At 39.3% G+C, this 27906-nt stretch overlaps 2 protein-coding genes across 2 annotated transcripts in view; one reads left to right on the forward strand and one right to left on the reverse strand.

Moving 5' to 3' along the window:
• TMEM25 (transmembrane protein 25) overlaps window positions 1-9162 on the reverse strand; it is a 270995-nt gene extending 261833 nt beyond the window's left edge. Inside the window, exon 1 of the mRNA XM_075190583.1 lies at window positions 9075-9162. The gene's annotated coding sequence lies outside the window, so the exon portion shown is untranslated. The remainder of the gene's footprint in view (window positions 1-9074) is intronic.
• Window positions 9163-21217: 12055 nt separating this feature from the next.
• On the forward strand, window positions 21218-26199 carry RPL28 (ribosomal protein L28). Its single transcript, XM_075191583.1, has 5 exons — window positions 21218-21323; window positions 22541-22630; window positions 24058-24181; window positions 24990-25108; window positions 26070-26199. The coding sequence occupies exons 2-5, from the start codon at window positions 22550-22552 to the stop codon at window positions 26157-26159; spliced, it is 414 nt and encodes a 137-aa protein (XP_075047684.1). The 5' UTR covers window positions 21218-21323; window positions 22541-22549; the 3' UTR covers window positions 26160-26199.
• The last annotated feature ends 1707 nt before the right edge of the window (window positions 26200-27906 follow it).

Consider the following 27906-nt stretch of genomic DNA (forward strand, 5'->3'; position numbering starts at 1 on the left):
CAGCTAGAATCTGATTGGTTGCTATAGGCATCATTATTATTATTATTATTATCATTTATTTGTTAGGCGCCACAAGGTATCCGCAGCGCCGCACACAGTACTAACAGTAGACTATACAGGGTGAAACCATACAGAACAATGAACAAAAAGTACCAATACTTAAGAGACTCCGGCTAGTCATATGCAGTAAAGACGGAGCGGAAGAACAGGTATGGAGACAGGAGGGGAGGGGGCCCTGCTCATACGAGCTTACATCCTAAGGGAGGGTAAACAGACCAGGCACAAGAGGAGCCAGTTGAGGCAAGAAATATATATACTTCTTTCTATTGTCTTAATTATCTTTATAAAAAAAGGTGATGACATAATTTGTCAATATATTATGAGAACCATGTGCCACATATTAGAATTGTTTTCTTGAATGCATACATTTCTTTTAGCCTTATAATCATTACATATTCACAATTGTTATGATTAAAAAATGTTCAAATTTAGGAAAAAATCCATCTAGCAAGTCGATTACATCACATCTGATTATAAGAAGGGTCCCTGCATAATAAACTTCATTTTGCACCTATATCAGGATGAAGTAACCTGTACTGCGATTTGAAATTGATCCATAATAATCCCCATCTTTTTTCAGTGCAGGTAATTTTAAGTTAGGTGTGTGTCTGATTTTAAATTTGCTGTGCACAAATGTGGTGCACTTTGCTTTTCATTGCATGTTGTTCCACCACAATAAGTCCTGAGAGACAAATGCTGTGGCATTGAAAGAAAGATAATTCTGCAAATAATCTCAAGAATAAAGATCCTGTTTTATTAATTACTAGCTGTAGTACCCGGTGTTGCCTGGGTTTATATCTTCAAGCTATTAAGTTATCAATGAGCTGCATGTAACTATCAACCTTTTAAAAATAATTAGCAGCTTAGCAGGTTTTCCAACACACCCAGTGTCGTTTTTGTTTTTATCTTAAATGTCATTGAAATCCATCTAGTGGAAGGCCCAGAACAGGCTCGCCAGGTCAAATATCTGCCCAGCGTACACCAACGGGAGATTCTACTGGGACCCTAACCTCACTAAAACCTGGCCAAGATCCAACTGGACCATCTTGCGTTGGTTTCATCCCAATCGGTGCAGGGTTGTCCGAATGCATAACTGGACAGACAAGCAGACCAATGATTTTTAGATAAAAGATTTTACTGTGATAGGGCATCCTCAGAATCATTCCTCCTCTTGTCTGCCTTACTTACATTGTTCAACATTCTGTGCTATTGTTATGATAATTGCTATACCTACTCCCAGTGCCCTTCTTGAGTATGGTTTCAGTAGGATTAAGGATAGGGATGAGGTATCCTAATACATGGACAGGAAACAATGAATGAGGAGTTTCCAGACCCATTGTGGTTAATAATGCCACATAAGTACCCATTGAGCAAAATATACACAATGGGCATATTGAAGTACTTTTTAACTTAAAATGTTAATTAATACTAAAATCTGTACATATCCTGGAGGGGTGGTTAAGTGTGAGGACGGAGGGGAGACGGGAATCGTGTCATTTTGGCACCATCCCTAATGATACATTTACACAGCCGCGTCAATATGACCCAGGTGGCAATGCCTACATTACGCGGTTTGCTGTGACACACGTCATGGAGGACCCCATCCTGCCCACTTCACTAGGAAGTGGCATGATGCGGGAAAACAGGCTGCTCTACCGGGAGTGCGGGAGATCTATGAAGAATTAGGGAGTCTCCCGGACAATCTGGGAGAGTGGGCAAGTATGATTAAAACATAACCTAAATCATCCACTACAAAGTATAATAGTCAACACCTGTTGGCAAATCTACATGCACCAGACATAGAGATTACTAAGTAACACCATACAAATGAGTTGGCAACTATAATTGTCTGCTAGTGGAAACAAGTTCTGTGAATAGATAGGGGAGGGGCTCTTCATATATGTCTAATGCATGCTAATGTACATTAAGGTTCTAGCATAGAACATACTTGCCTACTTTTGCAGGCAACTTTCCGGGAGGGGGTCCGTCGAGGGGGCGTGGCGACGTGCGGTGCACCGTTAGGCTCCGTCCCTGTCAAGCCCAGCCAATTTGAGCCAACCGCAGCAGGGGGTGGGGCCACGATGGCGCGTTTAGCCCCGCCATCTTCAACTGCGCCGAAATCTGGATCCGGGATTTGTGCCTGCTCTCTCGGGAGTCAGGGAGAACGCCTAAAAATTCGGGAGTCTCCCGGACATTCCGGGAGAGAAGGCAACTATGGCATAGAATAATAATTGTAAATAACTTTTCTATTGGGCTAATATCTACACATTATCCTTTACTTTGAGTTGACTTTTCAGTTTGCATTTCTTGCTGTTACTTCCAATTATTGGCCCTGTATCTTCAGTTTCTCTTTTTCTCACTCTAAGATTATCTTGTTTTTAGATCTCTACACATCCATATGAATTATTAATGAGTAACCAAAGGAGAAATGAACTCTTAAAAGGTTGTCCCAATATGTACATTTTATCAATAAAAATTAAAATCGCTAATTAAATATTATTATTTTTCGGGGGACTTGAAAACAAATTCAAGACAAAATGCACATATTATACTATCAATTTTCATGTTATTTAGTACTGATATTACCATCATCAAAAACAACCTCTAATAAAAGACAGAACAAGTGTGACTAAAAGCTGGCTAAATGCTATTTCCCATGCAGTGAAAGTAACAGGTACCTATAGTAAAGGGGATTTAGACACATCACTTTTGTGACCACTTTCCTACGGTGAAGGGTATTTAGTCACAACCTTTTAGATTTGTCACGTTGGTGGTGCGCACCAGAAACCAAGAAAGTGGTCACAAAAGTTCTGTGGATAAAGGAGATTTTCTGAGGGTTAAATAGCGAGAAAGCGACGTCTTTGTATTCTGTTTCTTCCCAAAAATTGCCAATCAAAGATTTTAGGTGACATGTTTCATCTGCTACTCGTGTACCTTTTCAAAGCCACATATCTTTGAGCCTGGCAATCCACCTTATAAAGGGTTGAATCTCATATCCGATTGGGCAGCTACAGGTGTAGCTTGATTAGAATTCACAAATAGGTATTAAAAGGGAAACTTTCTACTCTAGTGGTATATACATAAATAATTTTAAAACTTATTTAATAACTAAATAACTATCAAAATCTTAATAAATTATAAATATATAACAGATAAATATACAAACACAACAGATTAATAGACAAAAATAAAAACACATATCATAATTATATAATATAAAAATATAAAATATATATAGTAGTAAAATAAAAAATGCCATTTCCTTGGATTCCAATCAATATACACAAATTGATGTTAAACAGATTATATTACACATCCGATTTAGATAGAAGGAAAATAGCTTGAATCACATATAATTTGTAGCTAGTCAATGCAGAACAAACAATCTGTAGCTTCTCATCATAAAACTAATGGATCATAATAAGCCTCCGATATAATCATAAATATATTTTGTAGCTACTAAAAGAAAATAGCTTGGATCATATATATCATATATAGTAGCTGCTCCATCACAAGAGAGCAATCTGCAACTTCTCATCACAATTTATGTATAGCTGTCATATGTATATATAAGAATCCACATTTACACAAAAGAAAGATATTTCCTTAAATTCCTAATTTATCCTCTCCAATAAAATCCCCAGTTCATATCTTGATAAAAAAAAAAGGTAGAAATAGTACATCAGAAATTATAAATACCAAATATTGAATTCAATAGTTTTATTTAGACCTTCAGGGAATAATTTTGCAGTTTACATATCCAAACAGCTTCATCACGACACTTACTTCTATATCTGTCTCCCCTTCTATGGGTCAATACAAATTTTTCCACTCCTGTCACTATTATCTCAGATGGATCAACTCTGTGTTTGTCCTAGAAGTGCCGGGATACAGCACGCATTAATAATCCTTTTTTTTATATAAATACAGGTCTGTGACAGGATGGACCGCCTATGCCACCATGTCTGTTGTTGATGGGATCCGGCTGGGCTTACTTTGCCACCGTTCCCTTTCTTTATCGCAAATGCGTCCTCTAACCGCAGTAGGAGGGGCTTACAAATGCTGCCACCAGTGGACTTCTTACCGGCATCCAGAAGCATGTTCCTTCTGGGTAACTGACGCTGCGAGCGTACCAGTTACTGGTGTACCTGAGCTGGTACTCCTGACCTCTTACTATTGATCAGGGTTGATGTGGATTGAACCCCCCCTGGCCTATCACACTGGCCAGAGCTGCTGGGTAGCGGGCAGAGCGGTGGTACCGGAAAGCTGGGTCCAAAACCTCAGAACAGCCAGAAATGGATTAGAGTTGATTCTAATCTGTAGGTCACAGGAATTTCAGCATAGAGAAGTGTACAAACAGGTCTTTGGAGCAAGTGATGCTTATTTGCTCTCGCACTGGTTAAACGTACCAGTGATGAGGTCAGATGGAACAAGAAGAACGATTTTCAATACAAAATAGTGCTCTTTTTACACAATTTTTGCCTACTAGCTTAGCAGGAGGTAAACAGTCCTCCTGTCCCTTTAACCAAACTGGGTTGATTCATGCAGCCTGCACGTGAATCAACCCAGAGTAGTCAACACCTTTTTACATCGATGCCAGTGGCAGGGGGGTTATACTTCCCCTCTGTCCACAAGCTGCCAGGTAGAGGGGGGCTCAGCCCACTCTCCTTCCTGGTGCCTGTCTGTCTGGAGCAAGAGATTTATCATTTAAATCTCCTGCACAAAGTTACTTCCAGGGACTCTGCTCTGGGGTCTCCCTGGCCAAAAATAGTACCAGGGGAGAGCAGCCAGACCCTGGGGCAGCAGTCTCTGCCCTGTTGCTAGTTGAAGCTCTTTGAGTTCCAGTTAGAGACTTGGCTTCTTGGCACCCCCAGGAGGCGCTGCACCATTGGATTCCAGAAGGCTGGTTGCTAAACCCCTCTGGTAGCCATTGAAGTTGGCTACCGGAGGGTGAAGGGGATCCAAGGCTGCCTCTGCCTTTTCTTTTACACATTTACATTAATTACATACATTTTCATTAAACACATTTACACTCCCAGCGCCTAGCGCCAGGGGGTTAACCGGTGCTACAGCAAACATACATTTATTTACATACGCGTTTATTTTTATTTTATTAAATACATTTGAGAACACTGGCTCCACTGGTAACCCCTTCGTCACTGCAGCACTGGATGCTATCCAGCCAACGCTGCAGCACACATATAAAACATTTTTATTTACAGTTCAAACATTCCCCTATACTCTTTATTCACACGGCGCCTAGCGCCGATGATTTACCTCTCCGGCCCTGAATATTAACCTTCCTGGTGCGAGATTATAAAATCATGGACCACGTACGTTCAAGCGCAGACTTTCAAACACATAGAAGATATTCAATATGGATATAGGCAGTGGTGGGATTCAGCCGGTTCGCACCGGTTCTATAGAACCAATTCCTAAACTACTTGCGGTTCGGCAGAACCGTTTGCTGGCCTGCTGTGCGGCGGGGGCGGGGGCGTCGGGGTGGTTTGCGGGCGGGTTCTGGGCTGCTCCTCCTCGTTGGTGGGGGGAGCAGGGTAGCAAAAAAATATATATATATTTACTCACCTGATCTCAGCGCCGGCGTGCCTCCTTCCTCTCTGCTCTGTTAATGCTGAATGACAGGCGTGACGTCATCAAGTCACGCCTGTCATTCAGTGAGGAGCAGCGCGGAGAGGAAGCAAGAAGAGAGAAGACAGAAGAGAGGAGAAGAAAAGAAAAGCTAATAGAAAGGTAAGTGAAAAAAGGGAATTAAGCAGAAAGGCAAACTATGAGGAAAAAGGAGATGAGAGAGGCACAGTAAGGAAAAAGGAGATGAGAGAGGCACAGTAAGGAAAAAGGAGATGAAAGAGGCACAGTAAGGAAAAAGGAGGTGAGAGAGGCACAGTAAGTAAAAAGGAGGTGAGAGAGGCACAGTAAGGAAAAAGGAGGTGAGAGAGGCACAGTAAGGAAAAAGGAGGTGAGAGAGGCACAGTAAGGAATAAGGGGTGGAGAGAGGCACATTAAGGAATAATGGGAGAGAGGCACAGTAAGGAATAAGGGGAGAGAGGCACAGTAAGGAATACGGGGAGGAGAGAGGCACAGTAAGGTAAAAGGGGGGGATGGGAGAGGCACAGCATGAGAAAAAAAGGGGGAGATGCACAGATTGAGGAAAAATGGGAAGACAGGCACAGTATGAGGAAAAAGTGCGGGGGAGAGGCACAGTATAAGGAAAAAGGTGGGGAGAGAGTCACAATAGTAGGGACTATTAATTTAAGATGGGGTGGTTTGGGGGTGAGTTTGGGGAGAATGAGGTCTCTATTAAATGTGCCTATGAATTATTTAATGGCAGTGACAGGTTCGGGAAATAGGTATATTTCTGAAATGCAAATACTATTCATTTATTGCTGGACCTGTTTGTAGGGAGGGAAATAGGTTTATTTATTAAATATGAATACTATTATTTTAATGTTGGGGCTGGAGGAAGGCCTAATTATTAATCGTGGGTGGTATTGATTTAACCTCGGGGCTGGCTGTAATTTTCTAAATGTACCTATTTTTTTTCCAAATAGGTCCTCTAACATTCCAGGATCCAGACAAGCCGCAACTAAAAAAACCTGCAGCATAGGTGGTGAAAGTAAGAAGAACAGGTAGGAGAGAGCAGCAGAGTCTGTGAAACGTTGTGATTCTAGTGGGACAATCCTAATTTTTGGTGACCATTCAATGGTGTACACAACAATGCAGGTTTTTTGGTCTGTAGGAGGGTGCATCAACACACCCATTAGCAATTTTGAATAAATATTGAATAAAATTTTAGTACATTTTATATATATATATATATATATATATATATATATATATATATTATTTTTTATGTTAGTTATAATGTGCGGTATCATTGCTAGTTTTAATGTGCATTATCAATGGTATTTTTAATATGCGGTATCATTGCTAGTTTTAATGTGTGGTGTCAATACCAATTTTAATGTGGTGTTTTGATGATTGTTTTAATGTACAGTATTTTAGTTTGTGGAAACAATGATATTTCTTATGCAGACAACCTAGGCGAGCCCTCTGGGAGAGCTGTAAGTGTCATACTGTGGGCTGTAGGTGATGTAATGCAGCATCTGTCACTATTCCCTTAATTTTAGATCTTAGGGGCCCCCCTGTCTTAAGTGCCCCGGGCCCCCCAAAGCCTTAATCCAGCTCTGTGTGCGGCTGCTTTAAATTTTTACACCTTGTGCACTGCAGCTTGCCCTGCTGGCCTGGACAACGATCCCAAATCAGTTTAATAGCTCACACCGGCCTGGCTCTGCTGTTCTAAGCTGTGCAGGGCTGTTCAGGCTGTCAGTCATCATGTGAGCCCCACCCTGCCTCCCTTGTTCTTTGCAACGATTGGCTTCCCCTACACGTGTCCTGAACGCACAACAGACTGTGCATAGGAGAGATGCGAGAAGAAGATCCAGCCCAGGGCGGAGGCCGCGGAGCCACCATCAGCCATCACGCGGCAGCGCAGAAGAGCAGAGTAGACAGGCAGCCCGGGCCGGGAGTACGGACATTACTGGGTCACTCACCGTCGCCGACCGTCGGCATCTGGGGTGAGTAACCGTGATGATGCTGATGTGCTGAGCCTGTCACTGCAGGTCTTATCGGCCTACCGCTGAAGGAATGGAATCCTACTCCTACAGTGCAAAGATGGTTAAGGGTAAATCACACAGCTGATGATGCTCGGATAAAAGCAAAGAAAATTGCAAGTGAGGACGCCAATCAAACAGCAATATGGAAATATCTTCACTAACTGTTTGTGAGGTATTTAATATTAAAAATCTTCAGTTACACATAATCTAGTTGTCTTTACCTCTTTTACTGTTCTTATTGCAGTATTTAATGCGTGAATTGTTAGACTACCTTTCGGTATATCTTTTGGTATAGTTAAAATGGTCATTAGGACATAATAATGATAGTCCCAAAAGAAGTCCCAAAGATAGATCATCTATATTCATTCACTTTGTGCAGGGAACGAAAACGACACCAATCAAAAATTCTGTGTTGTTCATATCCAACTCCCCCAATGATATTATGCTTACAAGAATGCAGATGGTATTGGGAATCTCGTATATGTATACTCAGAAAACTCTCCTCCACATCCCATCTCAGAGTAAACTCCACCGATTGAATAATGCAAAAAATAATAATAAAACACAATCTGGTGCATTAACTTTTTAAAAAAACATGTTTATTGCATAACCAGCATGTCATGCTTAACAGATTAAAACATGTATAAAAAGATAATGTGTATATTCGTACCAGATTTAGCTGTAATCATGCGGGTATAATCAAACGTCCAATTATATCAGATAAACGTCCAGCAACAGGAACACAAATCAGCTTACGTCCTACGCGTTTCGACTCAAGACAAGAGTCTTTCTCAAGGTAAGCTAATGTCTCCTAAAACGTCACCTTTTATACTCACTAAATGTGCATGTTTGCATTGTGCAACTTCACCATAAAATAACTACTCATTTACATAGCTAAGAATATATCTGCCTTTGGGATGTTTTACAATCTAAACCCTTATATAACAATATCATATACATCTTACACAGAAATACAGCAGAATGTTTATATAATGTAAAGGAGCATGTCTTACCTCTCCTTTATCAGCACACTAGTTCAGTCTATTCTAAAAATCATTCTGGTGTTATATCAGCTTGCAATATTTTTTAAATTTTCACAGTGCTAGCTTATTTTTTGGACATAAGCCCTGAGATGTTTCCAATAACCCTGAGTCACAAGGAAAGATATTATTAATGCCTTACTTAGATACACTTGCTGCCTAAAGCTCACACTTTGAACTGCCATATGATTCTTATTACAGTATCACAATCATACTGCCTATGTATATTATAACATCTGTACTGTAGTATTACAATTTGAATGTTGTACTTGTGCATAAAGCTAGGTTTCCCTGTCTACTTATTCAGTCATTTGTGCCAAAGCAAAGCTAGTACACTCACCTTAGTTGTATTCATTTCCAGTGTGCAAATATTACTGTGTCACCTCACTCACAGGAGTTCTCTTGCAGTGAAGGATTTCCTGCAGCATCAGCAGCTTCTCTGGTCTGATCAACCACTGCAGTAATATTCCAAGTGGCAAACATCCAGAAGCACAGCAAACCATTACCTCATTGCCAGCAGAGGGCACATTTTACAAATGATTGTATTTGTCATTGTCTTTATAGAAGAGCACATGGAAATTATTTTGAACAATGAATATAATTTAAGTTTAGTCTTTGTGGGCACAATGAGAATCAAGAGACTTGTGCTAAGTTGAATTTAAGGGAATCAATTTATTTTATAGTTATTTTCTTTTCTCTTTTTTTCACGAACACTGCAGCTCTATAGAGGAATGTTTTTTGTTTTTTTAAAAATTACAACTAATACCACTTTCACATTGCCGCCTTGGCAATATCCCGGGTTTATGAACCCAGGATATTGCCGGGTGACAGTGCAGGACACCCCGGCAAATTCCTGTGTAGAATTAAATATGACTATCAATACATATTCATAGTAAAATAATTCACACATACTTTGAAAATGTGGTTTCATATTTTGCTTTTCACTATTAGTCACTATCAGTGCCGTAACTAGACATTTTAGTGCCCTGGGCGAGACAGGGCACCGGCGCCCCCCATCTAAGTGGGAGTGGCATTTGCCACGTGGGTGTGGCCAACTTAAAGTGGGGGGTGTGGCTAACACTTTACTGAAATAATTCTGTTACACATATTTGCAAATGCATGATGTGTGTATATATATATATATATATATATATATATATATATATATATATATATATATATATATACACACACACACATACAGTGGTGAGATTCAAATAACTTAACAACCGTTTGTCTTCCTTGCCCCTCAAAACACTGCGATATGTAAAAAGGTGCTTTGGGCAATAAAGAACAATAAAATCTAATTTAAATAACTAGCATTTATTAAATATTCCTAAAGAAGGTGTTTTTCCATTAAGTGTCATTAATTTACGAGAGAGAGAGAGAAACACCTCCCCTCAGATTATAACTATCATTTATTTAGTACGTGTTAGAAAATAGCTATAATCTTGTTGCTATGGGTAACGCATCCACTTTTTTTTTTTATGTGTTCACTCTTTGTAATGCCCGGCATTTATGTAGTACAACAAAAGTACTTTGTAACTGTTGTTGCCTGAGTGACTTAATAGACAGTTTCTTTTAGGGGTTGCAGCATGTGGCATTTAAGGTACCTTAAAGAAAAAAAAGAGAGAGAGAGAGATAAAGAGAGAGAGAGAGAGAGAGATCTTTCATTCACTTACCCGCAGTGGAACGCATGTGCGTTTCACCAACAGGAAGTTCGGCATTTGGAACGCAAGTTTGCGTTCCAAATGCCAAACTTCCTGTCAGTGGAAGATACGTTCCACTGCGGGTAAGTAAAAGCCTGTAGAAGGGGTGGGGAAGGGGTGTAAAACTCAAGTGCACCCATCCACGTCTAAATCAAGCTCTGTGCATCTCAAAATTACTTGTTTTTCTGCCGTATCTCTTGCTCCAACTACAGGCAGTGGTTATGACAGTCTCGTATGTATTTGCAATCAGGCATTATTAAAGAAAATTAAGTATATGGGCTGTAATCCATATAAATCAGATTATATAACTGTCTAGGAAAGTTCACAAAGTGAAAGGAAAACACTGGTTGCTATGGGTTATAGAATATTTGGACACATATATAGAGGTCTGGAGAAGTTGTATACAAGGTTTGACAACTCTTGCGTTCAACCTTACATGTGTATATTTGTCAGTACTTGTTATTGCTACTCTCACCTTGGTGTTGAAAATTTGCTGATGTGTGTGATAGAGGAATTAACCCCCAAGTTAGAGGCATGTATTCATACATGTAAAAACACTGATTGTGCAGAAATGTATAAGATAATGGAAATGCTAGCCTGGACTATTTGTAAAAGACAAACTAAAATATGAACAAAAGTAAGGCAATAAGGCAAACATAATACATTTTACTGGCAGTTTAAACTGCTATTCTGAGATACAAAGAATGCAAGACAATACAATTGGCAATTATTCTAACAAATCAATATTATATTTTAGACTTTGTTCCACTTCAAAACTATAATGTGTCAAATGATATAATGCATTAAAAAGAGACTAGGACGCAATGCAGAAAGATACCAGCATCTGGACATGGGAAGTAAGCTCTAAGGTGAAAGGTCCCTACCTTTAGGAGGTCAGACACTCCGCTGCCTTCCTCGTTACTTGCTCCCGAGCTCCCCCTTGCTCTCAGCTACTGTCTGATAGATAAGAGCTGTGCCGGAGGAATCTGAGGTATGCAGCACTCGGCACAGATAACATACAAGTCCTGTTGTGAGGAGGAATTAAATCAGCTGTTCTGATGCCACACCAATATTTTATTATCATTTCTTCTGACAAAGTACTGTGTCAGATGATGGCCGTTAAGGCAGACGGGTGACTGTTAATAGTGTATGTGTCTGCCAAGTCATGCCACTGGGTAAGGGACATCAGTCAGCAATGGGGATTACAGATTTTAAAGTACTAAAGAAAGGGAGCCGCCGCGAGATCAGGTGACCCTTTTTTTTTCTTTTTTTTTTTTTTTTTTCTTTATTAACACTGCCGCACATTATTTTTTTTTTACTATGCCGGCGGGGAGGGGAAGGTAGCGGGCGGCTGCTGCGCCCTCTTGGGCTTGCGCCCGGGGCGACGGCACTGCCCGCACCACCCTAGTTACGGCTCTGGTCACTATCTCTAGGGAAGAGATAGGTGTTGGTTTTTTCACTTACAATTTTGACTCACTTTATAAATACTTCCCCCTTTTTTAGACAATAATCCATACAATCAATTTAATAAATTGTGCCTACATTGGACACACTGTTAACATTTCAACTGTTGGATTTGATTTAAATTTTTTAAAAATAAATATGGCCATTATGATATATATAATTTCATGGACATGCAGTTCAGGAATAACTATCTGGGATGTCAATTCCCAGTTTAAATCAATTGGGATCCATCTAATTCATTCAGGAATAGATCTAAAATATCCTTAAAGTATGTCTATTGTATAGTACAATTTAGAGGGATTAGGAATGTATGGTATATAAAGATTCTTAGTAGTGATAATGAGGCTTAATAACCACACTATATATGCATGCAAATTAATTGCTTTTAATTTACATGTAACAGCACTGCTTTGATAGTAGTAATCCCTGACACAGTCACAAGATATAGTCAGGCACTTTATCACCTTATATGATAAAAATAAAGAAAACGGAGACTAAGCTTAATGAAAGTAACATAGAAGATTTTCCATTGGCCAATTGACCTGTCTATCAACCAGGAACTTCCTGGTTGCTATAAACGTCTCTAGGAGTGACGTTTTCAGAGGTGGAGTCTCAGATTATAAAAGACTGATTTTGGGCTCTATCTGGTTGCCTTGAAAAAGACAGATAGCGAAACGCGCGTTGGCAGCACAGCACGCCGCTATCCTGCTTGTTTATAATCACATCCTTATTAATAGATCCAGACATTAGCGCTTGTATAATATTCAATCTATACAACTTGTGAAAGCCAGCTTGTTCACCGCTATAGACAATTACACAGCTTTGATGTTTAGGATTACAGATAAAGACACAGTATATGGAGATTAGTTTATTTATAGTGATGGCCATTCATACAGTTTGGTGAAGCTCTCCTACCCTAGTGAGTCTGTTTGATCTAATTATCAGGATTAGCGTGCAGAATACACATAGGAAGAACAGAGAAGGGACTGTAGACAATAGGCAGCTACCATCTTTCCTATAGTTGATCTGATTACTAACAGATCATTACAGCAAGCTTTCCTGTTTATTTACAATTACACCTTTATTATTTAGATCTAGACAACCAGCGCTTGTGTAGCATTGCATTTATACAGTGTGAAAAAACTGTAATAGTTGTGGGACCACAGTTTTTTTTGTTTTATTTTAATACCATTTTTTGGCCTCTTTTCACAGGTTCAGAAGATGTACATCTGTTTCAGAACACTTTAGCTGTCATGTCTTTCTACTAAAGGCTGCAACAGAGTATTTCAGCAATGCTAATTTTTTCTTATTTGTTTTGAAAATAAAAATCTATGGTGTACATGATGCTGTTTACTGTATTTCTTAGGGTTTTATTATTTTTAATAAAGATTTGTGGTTGAAATGAGGGTGTTGTGCTTTAATTTTACATTTTGATTTGTGGAACTACAGCTCTCAGCCAGCCGTATGTGTAAGAGCATGAAGGCACTTGTGGTTCTCCAAGTGTCAACTTTCCTTGGGTGCCATGGGTACCCTGCTGCTTGTAGTTAGACAAGTAGCAGCATGGCAACACTATTTAGGCAAACATTGCTGGCTGGGACATGTAGTTCCTCAAATAAAAATTATTATTTTTTTAAAAACAAAATCCCCATTTATTACACTAATAGCCACAGGCCAGGGGTATTAGGAAGAGCCCTAGTGCTATCAACACTGGGCTGGGTGTCCCTAGGGGGGGGGGGGGGGGGGGCGCTTACATTTTTCAGGGGACACCACTCACTAGGGAATCAAGGGCAGCACTGAACAGTCTGTGGTTGTTTAGCAATTATGCCAGTGGGACCCAAACTGCGTTTCTCTTCCCCTGCTATAGTGCCTATCACCAAAACAAAAAAAAATACTTTTTTTATTGATAACAAAAGAAAAAGGGAAACCAGATTTCAAACCTAAGTCACTTTTGTTGAATGATTATGCAGAAAGCTACTGCAGTGATCACTTTTTGAAACTTATATATGAATACATTTTCAAATAGGTCGTTTTTATTTCATTGTGTATTGTCATAGGAAAAAAAAAAAATTCTAGTGGACACCACACTGCTTCTCTCTGCATAATATTTTTCAGTCCAATATCCAAATGATCCATGTTGCTTTGTTTGTAGGAGATCTTAGAAAAGAAAAAATTAGGTCAGTATCAGTCTATTAAGAAAAATAAATTCGGTTTGCATTTAAAAAAAAAATTAAGGGTCAGCAATATTGTCAAAAGATTTGAGTTATCAATTGACATATCCAATCACATCACTCCCTTACATATAAATGCAATACAACAAATACATTGTGTAAAGTATTAAAAAAACATTATACTCACCATGATTTCATTTTTCACTTCCTTACCCAGTTTCTGAAATGCTAGATAATATCCTCCTTTGGGGCCAGGTACACAGTTTGCCATCATTCCTGTATATATAATAGGACAAGGAGATCATTTTTTTATTTGAATACATACATCATTTTTAACCTTTGTAAAATAAATAATACTTACATGAAAAGAAATCTTCTATAACACGTTGACGAACATGAGTTGCTAACTCCTCCATCTGACCAAGCTCAGGAGAAAGGTCCAAATTCAAACTAATGTCTGGATCTATTTCCACCTCCAATTGGTTTGCAATACAAATATTGTGGAGAATACAACAAGCAATAATTATATCACAAACTTTGGAGGGTGAATATAAAAGCACACCGCCAGACCTGTCTAAACAGCGAAACCGGCTTTTAAGTGCACCAAAGGTTCTTTCTATTACACCCCTGGTACGAATGTGTGCTGATTGGTACCTTTTTTCTGAGGAAGATACAGGGTTGGTTAAAGGAGTCAGCAACCAGGAACGATTTCCATATCCAGCGTCACCTTAAACAAAAAAAACAAAAAAAGCATTTTTAAAAACAGTGACACAACATTAGATTTTTTTAAGGGTTTACAACTACACTTGTAATACACAGTTAACAACACAAAAAAAAAAAAAAAATTAAAACCATTACCAAGCAGCCAGCCATCTGGAAAGGATCTTGCTTCGAAATTCTGGAACAAGGACGACTGTTGCAAGATGAAGGAGTCATGGGATGAACCTGGGAAACCAACAACAACATTGGTGATTTTTTGTTTTGCATCACAAACCATCTGAACATTTATGGCATGGAAGTGTTTTCGATTACGAAAACATTCTTCCATTCGACGGGGTGGTGTAAGGGCAATGTGGGTGCAATCAATTGCACCCAGCACAGTGGGCATTTGAGACAAAGCATAAAATTTAGCTTTGACCTCACGCCACTCATTGGCAGACTGCAGGAAATTAATAAACGTTGCAGTGTGCTTTTTGAGGGCATTTAGGACCTGGAACAGGTTCCTAGAAAAAGTGGGCTGGGAATACCCGGCAATAACTGCCAAGGTGGGCTGAAATGTTCCTGAGGCCAGAAAATGCAAAGCACCAAGCAGTTTGGCAAGTCCAGGGACTGCACGGTTACTAGGGTAACGAGGTTCCAGGTCCTGTTTTACAATCTCATACAGATTGTAAATTGCAGAGGAGGATAGGCGATACAGCCTTCTCACCTCGTCCTCGGGCAATCCATCAAGCAAACGCCTGTTGCGGTACAGACGCGGCCTGGGGATTCTAGTCCTACTTGCCGCACTGGACAATGCAGCCATTGCCTGTCCACCATTCTCTCCCACAGCCTCTCCCTCTTCCATATCACATCACATACATCAACATTCTCTCCAGCCACTCCCACATTTGCAGCACCTTGCATTTCATCCAAAGCAGTCTCCTCCATACATGCAGCATACATGTACATCCACACTGTGTCCACGAATGGCTCCATTGAAAATGAGACAATAATTAAAAGGGGTGAATTTGAAACTAAAGTATTTAACTATTTTTAAAAACAATTGTAGGGAAAAGGAACGTTTGTGCAGGGGATTAATGGACCTGTGAGAAGCACTATTTTTATATGATATTAAATTGGGTGTAAGTGATTAAGTTATATGTTAATTTAGCTAATTTTACAGACAGAAAACACCAAACACAAATACAATACAATATTTATCTTTAGGAAATCTTGGATAATCCACCAACGAACTGTACTGGAAAATGCTGAAAAAGATTGGTATGCACAAAAAAAAACACTGAGGCAACAGTCTCTTCTCCACAGAGCTGCTCACCACAACTGTACACTCAAGTGTTTGGAATGAAAAAAAAAAAAAACAAGTTTAAATAAAATAGGACTGCACCACTGATGCATTTTTTAAAAGGGGTAACTTTGAAAAAATATTTCATTATTTACACTGTTATTTCTTTTTAAAAAAAAGTTCTTTTCAGTTTTCTGGTTATTTTAATTAACTCTTACACCTATTATTCAGTTTAATTTCTTTTTTTATTAACTTAAAAATATTTTTTTTTTCTTTGAGCAGACCAAGGAGGTGCGAGATGAAACAGCAGATTTGCCTGTTTCACACTCAGCGTTAAAAAACAATTGAATAGCTTTTTCCGCTAAGGGTTCGCATCCAGCCTATACTTTAACATTGACAAATGCTTGGAGCGCGATAACACCGTTTCGGTAAAAAAAAAAAAAAAAAAGATTAGAATTGCGGGAGAAGTTTTTGCGCTCGAAAATAAGGAAAAATAGCAAGAAAATGACTTAACGCGCTCGACCTTCCAAACTCGCTAACAATTGAATACCCCCCATAGAGTCTGTCATTGGTTGGATTCTCATTGTATCGTGGAGGACATTGTCTCATCAGTATTTTTGTTTTTGCATGCATGCTTTTTTTTCTATTTTATCATTTGTGTTTATTTTTGCAGCATTTTTGCATATTTTACATATTGCCTGGGCTATGAATATGTTTAACCCATTTCCTTGCAGGTCAGCATCGTGTTTTCATGCATGATACTATGTGTCTATCAATAATGAGGATTTTGCATTTTATGTCATCATTTATTGGGTTGTGATTACTCATTTTGGCTTTTACCCATTAAATATTATTATATATTCTCCTGGTTTGACCCATTTGTCTTTCCATATTGTATGGTGTGAAGAATATAGGAACACCTCAGACCCTTCCCAGCGCTTGGCATTTTATGGTGTTGTAAGACAAAGCTTCTAATATCTGAGCCGTGCCGATGATAATCACAGATTTCAGTATCTTGCCAGACAAGTATCAGTCTGATTAGACTGACTAGTAAAAATCACGATCTTACAATGCAGCAGAGATATTGGATTAAGTAACCCGAGACAGTCAGACAAACAGCTAATGTGTAGCTGGTGTATATAAAAGATATCTATAGCACAATGCAAGGGAGCTCCGTTTTATTGAAAGGGTCTGAGAGGTGCTAAATACACTGATTTAGTAATGTCACAGAGTTAGCCATCCCTACAAGCTCCAAGCTCACAGCTCTCTATAGCGCTCCACAAAAGAGCCCTGAGATAGGGTTCCTAACCCCGACACTGATCTCTGTTCTGTAGGATCAGTGCAGCACAGGACATCTTTTAAATCTCCCGCCCCAAGACAAGTGAAGTGAATAAATTAAGTGACGTCAGCCAGGGGCGGGACGTTCAAAATAGGAACTGTAACGGCCGCTCTGGCATAAGCTCTAAGCGATTAAACTTTGTAAAGAGAGCGGTGCCAGGCCTAAAAATGTTTGTGTGTGTTCCCCTCAGCCCCAAAACTCCAGTCATATTCCTTCCATCAGGCAATTATCGCTAATTTGTCTGGCTAACAGAAGGAAATTTCTTAGCGAGAGGGGGACAGCCACATTTGTGCTCTCAGTACACCCAGCACAAGACTCTATCACACATGCGCAATGTTATGACATTTTATGAAATCCCCTATCTTTAAAATGGGGCATGTTTTACCAAATTGTAAAAAAACTGTAACTTTCTCAAACTTGTGAACCCTCAAAGGCAGGCGCGGGCTGGCAGATACCAGCCCGGGGGGCGCACAGGCGGCCGCATTTCTTGAAATGAGATGCGGCCGCCGGGAAAAATCAAGAGAAACTGCATCCTGGGGCAGCCGGCCGGCCTACCAGTGGTAAGCGGTGAGCGGTGCCCCCCTGCCCCCGGCCCAGCCCACCCCTGCTCAAAGGCACTCCTCAGCCCTAATAGCTTTCTAACAAAACTTACCGCGTGTCTTTAAACGCCCTGTACACTGAGTTACGCTCCCCCAAAAAAAAAAGAAAAACGGCGACTTTTGCAAAACAGGAAGTAGAAAAAAACTGCCAGATTTTGAACTTTAGATTGTTCCTAAATTGTCATATTTTATTCTTTTTTTCTGAAATTTCACATGCGGCACCTGTGGACAGTTCTCTATTTGCATGCCAAATTTCAGTTTAATAGCTTTAATACTTTTTAAAATGTAGACCCTCAAACACCATGCCCCCCCCTCTCACAAATTCCCTATTGGAAAATGACGTTTTTTAGATGTAACCTTAATATAAGGGCACGACTGTGACCTTATAATATACATCTTTTATCAGATACTTAGTTTACAGTGGCCCTCCGTTTCCCTCAGCATAAGGCTTATGTGCTCTTTTTTTTAAAAAACAAAAAAAACCAAAACAAGCTGGCTGGCTTGGTAGCACAGTGTGTCCCTTACCTGTGACTCTGAAATGCTCCGGCATGCTGCTCCTCTGGGCGGCCGCGACAGGAAGACAACTCCTCCTCCCCTGCTGATGTTAAAAACACACTACCGCACAGGTGCAGAGAGCCCAGACACGGCTTTCTGCACCTGCGCGGTAGTGTGTTTGTTACCAACACAGCCGCCGCCGACGTCAGTCACTGAGGTGTTCCTTGCAAGCTCCGCCCTAACGTCAAAGGGGCGGGGCTTAATCGCGGCCGGGCCTACCGGTGAATAGCCCGGCTGGCCGGCAGGCCAGTCCGAAGCTGGATATAATTTGTAAGTGTATGATTTGTTTTTTTTAAATATACATAAAAGTTGTTTCTTCTATCATAATCAATTGGCATTCCTTTTAGCAGACTAGAGCTGTCATTTATTGTCCTACGTCCCTAATTAAATTAAGTAATCTGTTTTACGTTACTCTGCTTGTCAGATATTTCAATTTCTTATACTGAGAATGCTTATTTTTGTGTACCAAAACAATGTCAGACAGACTGAACCTAAGGGCATAGCCGGATTAAGGGGGAAGGCACAGGGGGCATGTGTCCCGGGCCCTCCTCTCTTCGAGGGCCCCCCCGCCGCCCGCATTCCCATTCCCTCACCTCCTGATTTTTTATTTTTTTTTGCGGCGCGAGAGGGTAGGGGGGAGGGGGCAGTTTTGGGCGGACTCGTGGCCCCTTCGTTGGTGGGAGGAACAGGGTAGTAAAAAAAAAATTAGATATTCTCACCTGATTGCGGCGCCAGCGTCCATCCTCCTTCCTCTCTGCTCTGTTAAAATTGAATGACATGCGTGACGTCATCAAGTCACGCCTGTCATTCAGTGAGGAGCAGTGCGGAGAGGATATAGAAAGAAGCAAGAAGACAGAAGAGACGAAAGAAGCTAATAGAAAGGTAAGTAAAAAAAGGGGAGGAAAGCAGACAAGCACGCCATGAGGAAACAGGAGGGGAGAGAGGCACAGTAAGGAAAAAGGGGGGGAGAGAGGCACAGTAAGGAAAAAGAGGGGAGAAAGGCACAGTATGAGGAAAAAGGGGGAGGAATAGTATGAGGAAAAAGGGTGAGAGGTACAGTATGAGGAAAAAGAGGGGAAAGAGGCACAGTAAGGAAAAAGGGGGGAGAGGCACTGTAAGGAAAAAGGGGGGAGGCACAGTAAGAAAAAAAGGGGGGGAGAGGCACAGTAAGGAAAAAGAGGGGAGAGAGGCACAGTAAGGAAAAAAGGGGGGAAGAGAGTCACAGTAAGGACAAAAGGGGGGAGAGAGGCACAGTAAGGAAAAAAAGGGGGGAGAGAGGCACAGTAAGGAAAAAAGGGGGGAAAGAGGCACAGTAAGGAAAAAGGGGGGAGAGAGGCACAGTAAGGAAAAGGGGGAGAGAGGCACAGTATGAGGAAAAAGGGGGGGCACAATAGTGTGGACTATTAATTTAAGATGGGGTGGTTTGGGCGCTACTGAATGTGGGGGTGAGTTTGGGGAGAATGAGGTCCTTTTGTTAAATGTGCCTATGAATTATTTAATGGCAGTGACGGGTATATTTCTGAAATGTAAATACTATTAATTTATTGCTGGGGCTGTTTGTAGGGAGGAAAATAGGTTTATTTATTAAATGTGAATACTATTATTTTAATGTTGGGGCTGGAGGAAAGCCTAATTATTAATCATGGGTGGTACTGATTTAACGCCGGGGCTGGCTGTAATTTTCTAAATGTACCCATTTTTTTTTCCAAATAGGGCCCCCAACATTCCAGGATCCAGACAAGCCGCAACTAAACAAACCTGCAGCACAGATGGTGAAAGTGAGAAGAACAGGTAGGAGAGAGCAGCAGAGTCTGTGAAATGTTGTGATTCTAGTGGGACAATCCCAATTTTTGGTGACCGTACAATGGTGTACACAACAATGCAGGTTTTTTTGTCTGTAGGAGGGTGGCCTGGCCACGCCCAATGATGCATTATCAATGGCATTTTTAAAGTGCGGTATCAATGATTGTTTTCATGTGCTGTTTCAATGCTAGTTTTAATGTGTGGTATCAATGCTAGTTTTAATGTGCATTATAAATGGTATTTTTAATGTGCGATATCATTGCTAGTTTTAATGTGTGATGTCAATACCCATTTTAATGTGGTGTTTTGATGATTGTTTTAATGTACAGTATTTTAGTTTGTGGAAGCAATGATTTTTCTTATGCAGACAACCTAGGTGAGCCCCTCTGGGAGAGCTGTAAGTGTCATACTGTTGGCTGTAGGTAATGTAATGCAGGATGTGTCAATATGCCCTTAATTTTAGATCTTAGAGCCCCCCCTGTCTTAAGTGCCCCGCGCCCCCCAAAGCCTTAATCCAGCTCTGCCTAAGGGGCCCACCTTTTCTTTAGATGTAACATAAATCATGTTCCATACAGTAAATGTGTGTACTTCAACTATGTTCTGCTGTGTATGTGAAATATTTACTGAGAAATATTTATTCCAGCAGTTACAGTGTAACTGTAAATTATCATTAAATTAAATAAATTACCCATGTTTCCTTTGAAATACTATAATGTTGTAACACCGCCCTTTAACAAAATTGCGTTGACTGCTTTTATTTTTCTTAAGTTTATTTAGAAATGCCCTTTTCAAACATGGCGTTTGTAAATCGGAACGTGTGACGCAATATCCTATGGCGGTGAGTCACTTGCGGACAGGAAATAAGCTTCTACTCCGCCCCTTTTTTTTCCTTTCCTTCCCGTGGTTGATCGGAGAGAGGTAACGTGTTGTGGCCGCTGCTCTCAAACTAGGTAAAAGGTTGCTTTATGGGAGGAAAATGGCTCCCGGGTTTTGTCATTTAGGTTCCGTTTAAGTTTAACATGCATTTGTTTCCTTCATAGGGTGTGGGGAATTATGATCTTAAAGCCACATGTAATGTCAGGGCTAAATTCGGTCGGGTTACTTTGCGGCTATGGGCCTCGGCGCTCAAAGCGGAGATCTTTAGCTTTGTCGTTGTAGAACTTGAACACTTTTACATTGATTACAAAGCGTGAACTACATTACTCCCGTGTACGACAGCAGAAAGTGAAAATAGAAATCGTCATTGCAGAAATTATTTCCTTGGCTATAACTTCCATAATAAGCACTTCATCGTAATATGTATTGTTTCACAAGTTTGGCTAACGATTTTGAGCAGCTAAAATCTATAGTAACAAAGCATCTTATTCGTTGAGTATATATAATTGCAACTGTAATGGAAGAACTCCTCTTATCTGTTTTTATTTATCAGTATAGAAACAAACTTTATAAGGTCAATATTTGAAGCCAACATCTGTCTTGCAGATACAACACCTATGCACTGTATAATATTTTTTTTATTGGATACACTCCTATCCCTTTACATATACACTGTTTCTATCTCTGTCCTATTAGAGCATCATCAAGATGACATAATCCATTATATACCATAAAGTGAACATGTTTATATTATTTAAACACAAGGTCTGGTTTATCATATTGTAGTATGCAAATATTCTCAGCTGCTTGAAGATGGGAGTCCACAAGTGTGGACTTCAATTAAAACTGCCAAGAGTTATGTAAGCGTTAGTCATAACCAGCTATTGATAAATATTTTAAACTCTTAAAGGATAAGTGCACATTCCCAGTACTGGAGATTCTACAGTAAAAGTGTATCTAACGTATTCTATTAACAAAATAGACACTTGCTCTATTATGTATATTTTAGCCTAAAAGGTAGAGAGCCCTATGGTGTGCTGATGTTATAAGTGATTGATGTATCCTCCTTGTGTAACAGAACCTGTATACATACATGTTAAGTTACTTTAAAATATTACGAATATTTTTTATTTATTTTTTTGCAACCTCTGTGGTGATGGGTTATTGTGTCGGTTTGGTTTAAAGCAGTAAACACTTTTATCCCTTAGCAATCCTGATTTTATTGATTTACTGAATGCTAAAAACTAGCCTAAATTGCCTGTTAATTTAACCTACCTATATTGTTTTCTAGGTGCTGAAAATGTCTGCTAGTTTGCAATGGATGATCATCAGAAACTGCTCTAGTTTCTTGATCAAAAGAAACAAACAGGTGTATAGTACTGTAAGTATAGCATATTCTTTTTTTGAGGGGGATTTTAATGGAAACTTAATGGTGTCTTACAGCTACGTTAAAATAAAAAAATATTATGCCGCTGTATTTTTGCACCTGCACAAACTAATGTCAGGTCAAGCTGATTTAGGGTATTTAACGGAGTCAGATCTGTCTTTTTGGTAGGGTTGACCTACCCTTTAAAACTAGAATAAAATAATGAACACTTATTTTAAAACCCCAATGGAGACTAGTCTATTAAACCGTAGGAATGTAAATTTAGCTTTAACTGGTCTTTAGGCTCTTGTTGTTGTACACTTGCACTAAATTTAGTGAACTACAAGTAGCAACCAATAATCAATTGCCTGTGATGACTGGAGTGCAAGATGAACAATCACCTTAAATGTGTTGTATTATATTTATTCTTAATACTCTTTTCCCAGGCACTGGAGATGTGACAATGTGCTTTTACCAAGTATAATTAAACTCCAAAATTATTTTGTTTCCTTCAAGGAAGGAAAAAAGGAATATTCACCTGTTCATTAAAACACTTTCAAAGCCTATACTTGTCCAAAGTCTTTGGAAAAACCAAAATGAACTGAGTAACATGTTAGGCAATTGTTCAGCAAGAGGCTATGGTCTCTTAATATCTTTGAATGTGCTATGGCATAATAAACGTATAACTTAACCTTGCCTTCCACAGGCAGTTGTGAAAAGGGATTTCTTCAGGATTATAGTGTTTCAGTACATTATGATTGGGTCAAACAGGATAGTGATGTTGAATTTTTGTGTTTTTAGCTATTTGCTTTAGAAGTAAATTTTAGGCTTTTGGACAGTTTGCAATTTAGCCCACTATGTACTCATCGTTTTCAGTAAACGTAAAATATGTGCTGTTCATTAAGCTGCTTTGTTTTATATGTTCTGATACTTAAGTTGAAATTTAGTTTTAATAGTTAGTAGATTTATTTCACTACAGGAAAGATATTCCACTTCATAGGAAATATTTTTTTCCCCACCTCTTTGACTTGCTAGTGAGTTATCCCTTAATCAGATGAGACAGGAAAAAAGTTAGACAATGTCAAATGTGACGCCTCCTTCCATAGCTTGTCTTTTTTTTGTCTCTTCATAGGTGACTAAGGCAGTGTTCCTGTGGACTTATAAAGTTGTTTAACACTTAAATTCTTAGCCGCTCTGGGGACCCTTGCAAGAGTGAATGGATTGATACTCTATCTACAAAGCACATTTATGTTCAATTATGCTTATTTATGTGTAATAGAATGTGAAGGCCATGTTTCCATAAATCCAGCCCTTCACCCTTTTTCCCACTATTCCCTCACCATTGCATATTACTACTGTGAAAAGATAAGAAGAAATTACTTTAGGAGAAATTCAATTGGTTTAGTATGTATTCAATTATTTTCAATTGTCTTTTCATCCAGGAGCCCAACAACCTGAAGGCCAGGAACTCCTTCCGGTACAATGGACTCATCCACAGGAAAACAGTTGGTGTTGAGCCTGCTGCTGATGGAAAGGGGATCATTGTTGTTCTGAAAAAGCGTGCTGGTAAGTTGTTGCTTGGTACTTCCATTACTGTAAATATTACGGTGAATATCATAATAAGCCAAAAATACTTATGCAATGATTGCATCATCAATCATCATCATCATCAATCGTACTGCTTGTTCTATGGAGTGCTGACAGCTTGGTTTCTAAATAGTCACCTCTCCTGTCAAATGCTTTTGTATGTTAAATCATCTGCAGAAGCTAAATAATTTTTATTTATAAAGCGCCAACCTATTCAGAGCTGTAAATTGAGGGGATCATGTTACAAATTAATAACATACAATGACATGAAACAAAAATATAGCAATGGAAGGTAATCTACTGCACATGTGTAAATTCAAATTTCTAAATCCGTTCGGCTCAGAATTGTACAGTGCAAGTGAGAATTTTCCAAACCGTGACGCTCCCAGACATGGCAATGCTTACGCTTTACATCTTTAGTCCCTAGATCAGCTTTTTTTTTTTTTTGTTTGTCAGGGGCTACAATTGCAGTTATACATAGAGCTAATTAACTTTAATGTTTGCTTTGCCTAATTGTTCCTATCAAGAGACTATATGCTCCTGGAAGCTGTGAGCATCCTTAGAGCGTTGTCTTTTATCTTGCATGGTCTCATTCAAGTTCCATCATAGTAACTAGGTAAAGTGTTATAATAACACTTTTATACTTTCATTCCTTAATTTTTATTAGACATATACACAATTAAAGTAAATCTAGGGTTAAAGGTCCTTTAACTAAGGTGTATTTAAAGTATATATCAAATCATTGACCTAACTAGTATACTTTATAACATGATATCTTGTCTTTTAGGCCAGCGTAAACCAGCTACATCATATGAAAAAATAACCATCAACAAGAACTCTCGCGCCACCCTAAGCAGCTTGCGCCACATTATCCGCAAGAATAATTACAGGAGGGACCTCCGTATGGTGAGTGAATGTTTTGGCTTAGTCAGATATTACAATACTTATGGTCTTGTTTGAGCTTCCGTAGCAATCAGTATCTTCATGTTTGTGTCTGATAAAGGCAAACTAGATCTGTTACACAAAATGTAATATCCCAAAGTACAAATCTCTTAAAAATTAATGTAACCACCAATGGTCATGTTGACTAGTGAATATGACTTTAGTTGAATTTCTTTAGATTTTGTTCACAACTTTTGAAGAATTTTGTTCAATTGATTTGTACCAGACATTCTTGCAGCATTCAGTGATGCCGATGCCCTCTGCAGTTTCACTGTTACGCTTACAGTTGTATGGTAAATAAACCTACACCACATTCACAGCGTATTTGCGTTTCTACATTTGAGAGCTTTTAGCTTCAGTTCTCTAGGTAACCTGCCCATTCTATAAATTAAGCAGTATAATATAATGGATATTTTTGGGTAACGCTGTACATACATGTCTGCCACATAATATATTGAGTGAAATATTTTGTGATTAAAATCAGACTTTCAATTGCACTCTAGAATGGTTAAAGAACTGTCACCCAAAATGTAGCTTAGTTTTAGGCAATATTAACTATTAAATTGTAGCTCCACTAAAAAATAAGTACAATTATTTTACCTGATTAAAATCATTATGCTGGCTACTATACTTTTCTGGAATAATTCTTAAAGTAGGAATTCTGTCTGAAATTGCAATTCACAACTGATCTTTTAGATTGGAACAGGTTGTTCTTATGGTTACAACAGGCATTTTCTGCCCAGAGTCCCATATTTAGTATTCACCATTAATACAGTAAATTATAGTACACATGATCTTTAATTAAAATTTAAGAGAAGTTGCCGTATAAGCCATGAGTAACAAGGTTGTGGCATCACCCTGATGGTTTTGCTGACATGGACTAGAAATTGATTGATTGTCAATAACAAATGTTTTGTTTATTTAGGCGGCACTGCGTCGTGCTAGTGCTATCTTGAGGAGCCAGAAACCAGTTGTAGTGAAGAAGAAGCGCACTCGGGTTGCCAAGACTGCATAAACGTCTTGCAGATTTCTATAATAAAATATTTGAACACAAACTATTGCCTGTTTTACGTTTTTGTATTGCCATTGCTTTATATAGTGATCATCTAAAATAGGATATCAGTATTGTGAAGATACCGGGTTTATGTGCCCCAATGCTACCCACTTCACGCTGGCTGGCCACCCACGGGTGCCTTCCTATGCCAGGGAAGTCTACCCAGTACCTTCTAGGATTCGTATGGTCACTCAGGCAAAATGCAGTTATAAAAATACAACAGTATATTTATTGTCATGCAAACACTAGAATATTATGTACACACAGTAAATAAATGCCAGGCAGATTTACCACATTATCTGTCCCTTACCCCAATAACTTAAGAAGATATAGTCACCTGCTGTCCAGACTTCACGACCCATGGATCCCTCTCAGTTCCATATATAGACTAAAGCTAGAAAACGACAATTCAAAACTAAATCTTGCAGTCTTCATGAATGAAATCCCAGAATGAACACCCTTCCTCCCTGGAGTCGTTCCTTATTTCCCAGGTCTAATTTCCAGTCTTTTTCCTCCCTGGGCAAACCCCTGGGTCTATTCTTCTTAACCATTGGTCAGTGCAGGACTAGGGGGTTTGAACAGGGCAGTGAAGATGAGCTGTCCTTTCACAGAAGCCCCCTGCTGGGATGCAGACAAAGTCTGGAATAGTCCTAAGGAGAACAATTGATGCTAATTGGCTTTCCCTACTTCCAAGGATAAAGTAGCAGTGAGCCACTCCTAAAATTAACCCCTTACACTACTTTGTGATGTCACAGGGTTCCCAGCTGTTCCATGCTTCCTGTAGAGGAAAAAGGGGGGGAGAATGACTGCAGATCCTCCTGTATTGTGGACACCACCTAATCTTTACCCATAACCCTCCTGGCTTCAGTTTAAGGACAACGAATAACATTACTGCAAGTCATCAATGTATAATACACAATATACATATTTACATTGAACTACAATGTCCCCTTAACCACATGTAATTGGACAATGCAGTTGTAGTCTGGTGAGCAGGGGAACAAAATAAGGGCTATAAAAAGTATTTGCTATAATCCACATTATGTGACAAACGAGAAACAGAATGATTAGCGTATCGCATTAGTTTCGTCACAAGTATGATCAATTATCTTTAGTTACACCATTTTGTTCTAGTTCCCGTCCAGATATTTTATGGGACATATTCAATTAGTTTTCCGGTCCGTTGTAACGTGCCGGAACGGACCACAAAGTCAATCCATGGTACCACAATAACGTGGATTTTTGTGTGCACCCCATAGGGTTGCGTAGGAAAATCAGCGTTATTGCAGTACTTTCAATATTGCGCACTTTCCGTAGTAACGAGCGTTGCCGCGGACTGGAAACCTTATTGAATATGCCCCTATGTTTGTAAATGTGCAAGTGGATTAAGTAAGGTGATATTTTACCTAAATTAGATTTTATAGCTTTTACTTTTCACTTAGTAGATACATTAATTGATACTTTTGTAGATGGAATAATTTGTTGCTGTCTAATACATGCTTCGTTATGTCTATAGGCTGTGTGGAGCTGCAGTCACATTGCTTGTTAATAATGGAGCATGTATAACTCGGCTAGCAATACTTTTTATGAATGAACATGAATACATAGATTTCTGGAAACAGTCTAAATAATGATACTCTACTTGTTTGTTAGGTGAAATTATTCCATTTACAAATGTATCAATTGTCAAATCCAAAGTATATTTCCA

Source organism: Mixophyes fleayi, chromosome 11 (genome assembly GCF_038048845.1).
Source record: "Mixophyes fleayi isolate aMixFle1 chromosome 11, aMixFle1.hap1, whole genome shotgun sequence".
In the NCBI taxonomy this organism is placed as follows: domain Eukaryota; kingdom Metazoa; phylum Chordata; class Amphibia; order Anura; family Limnodynastidae; genus Mixophyes; species Mixophyes fleayi.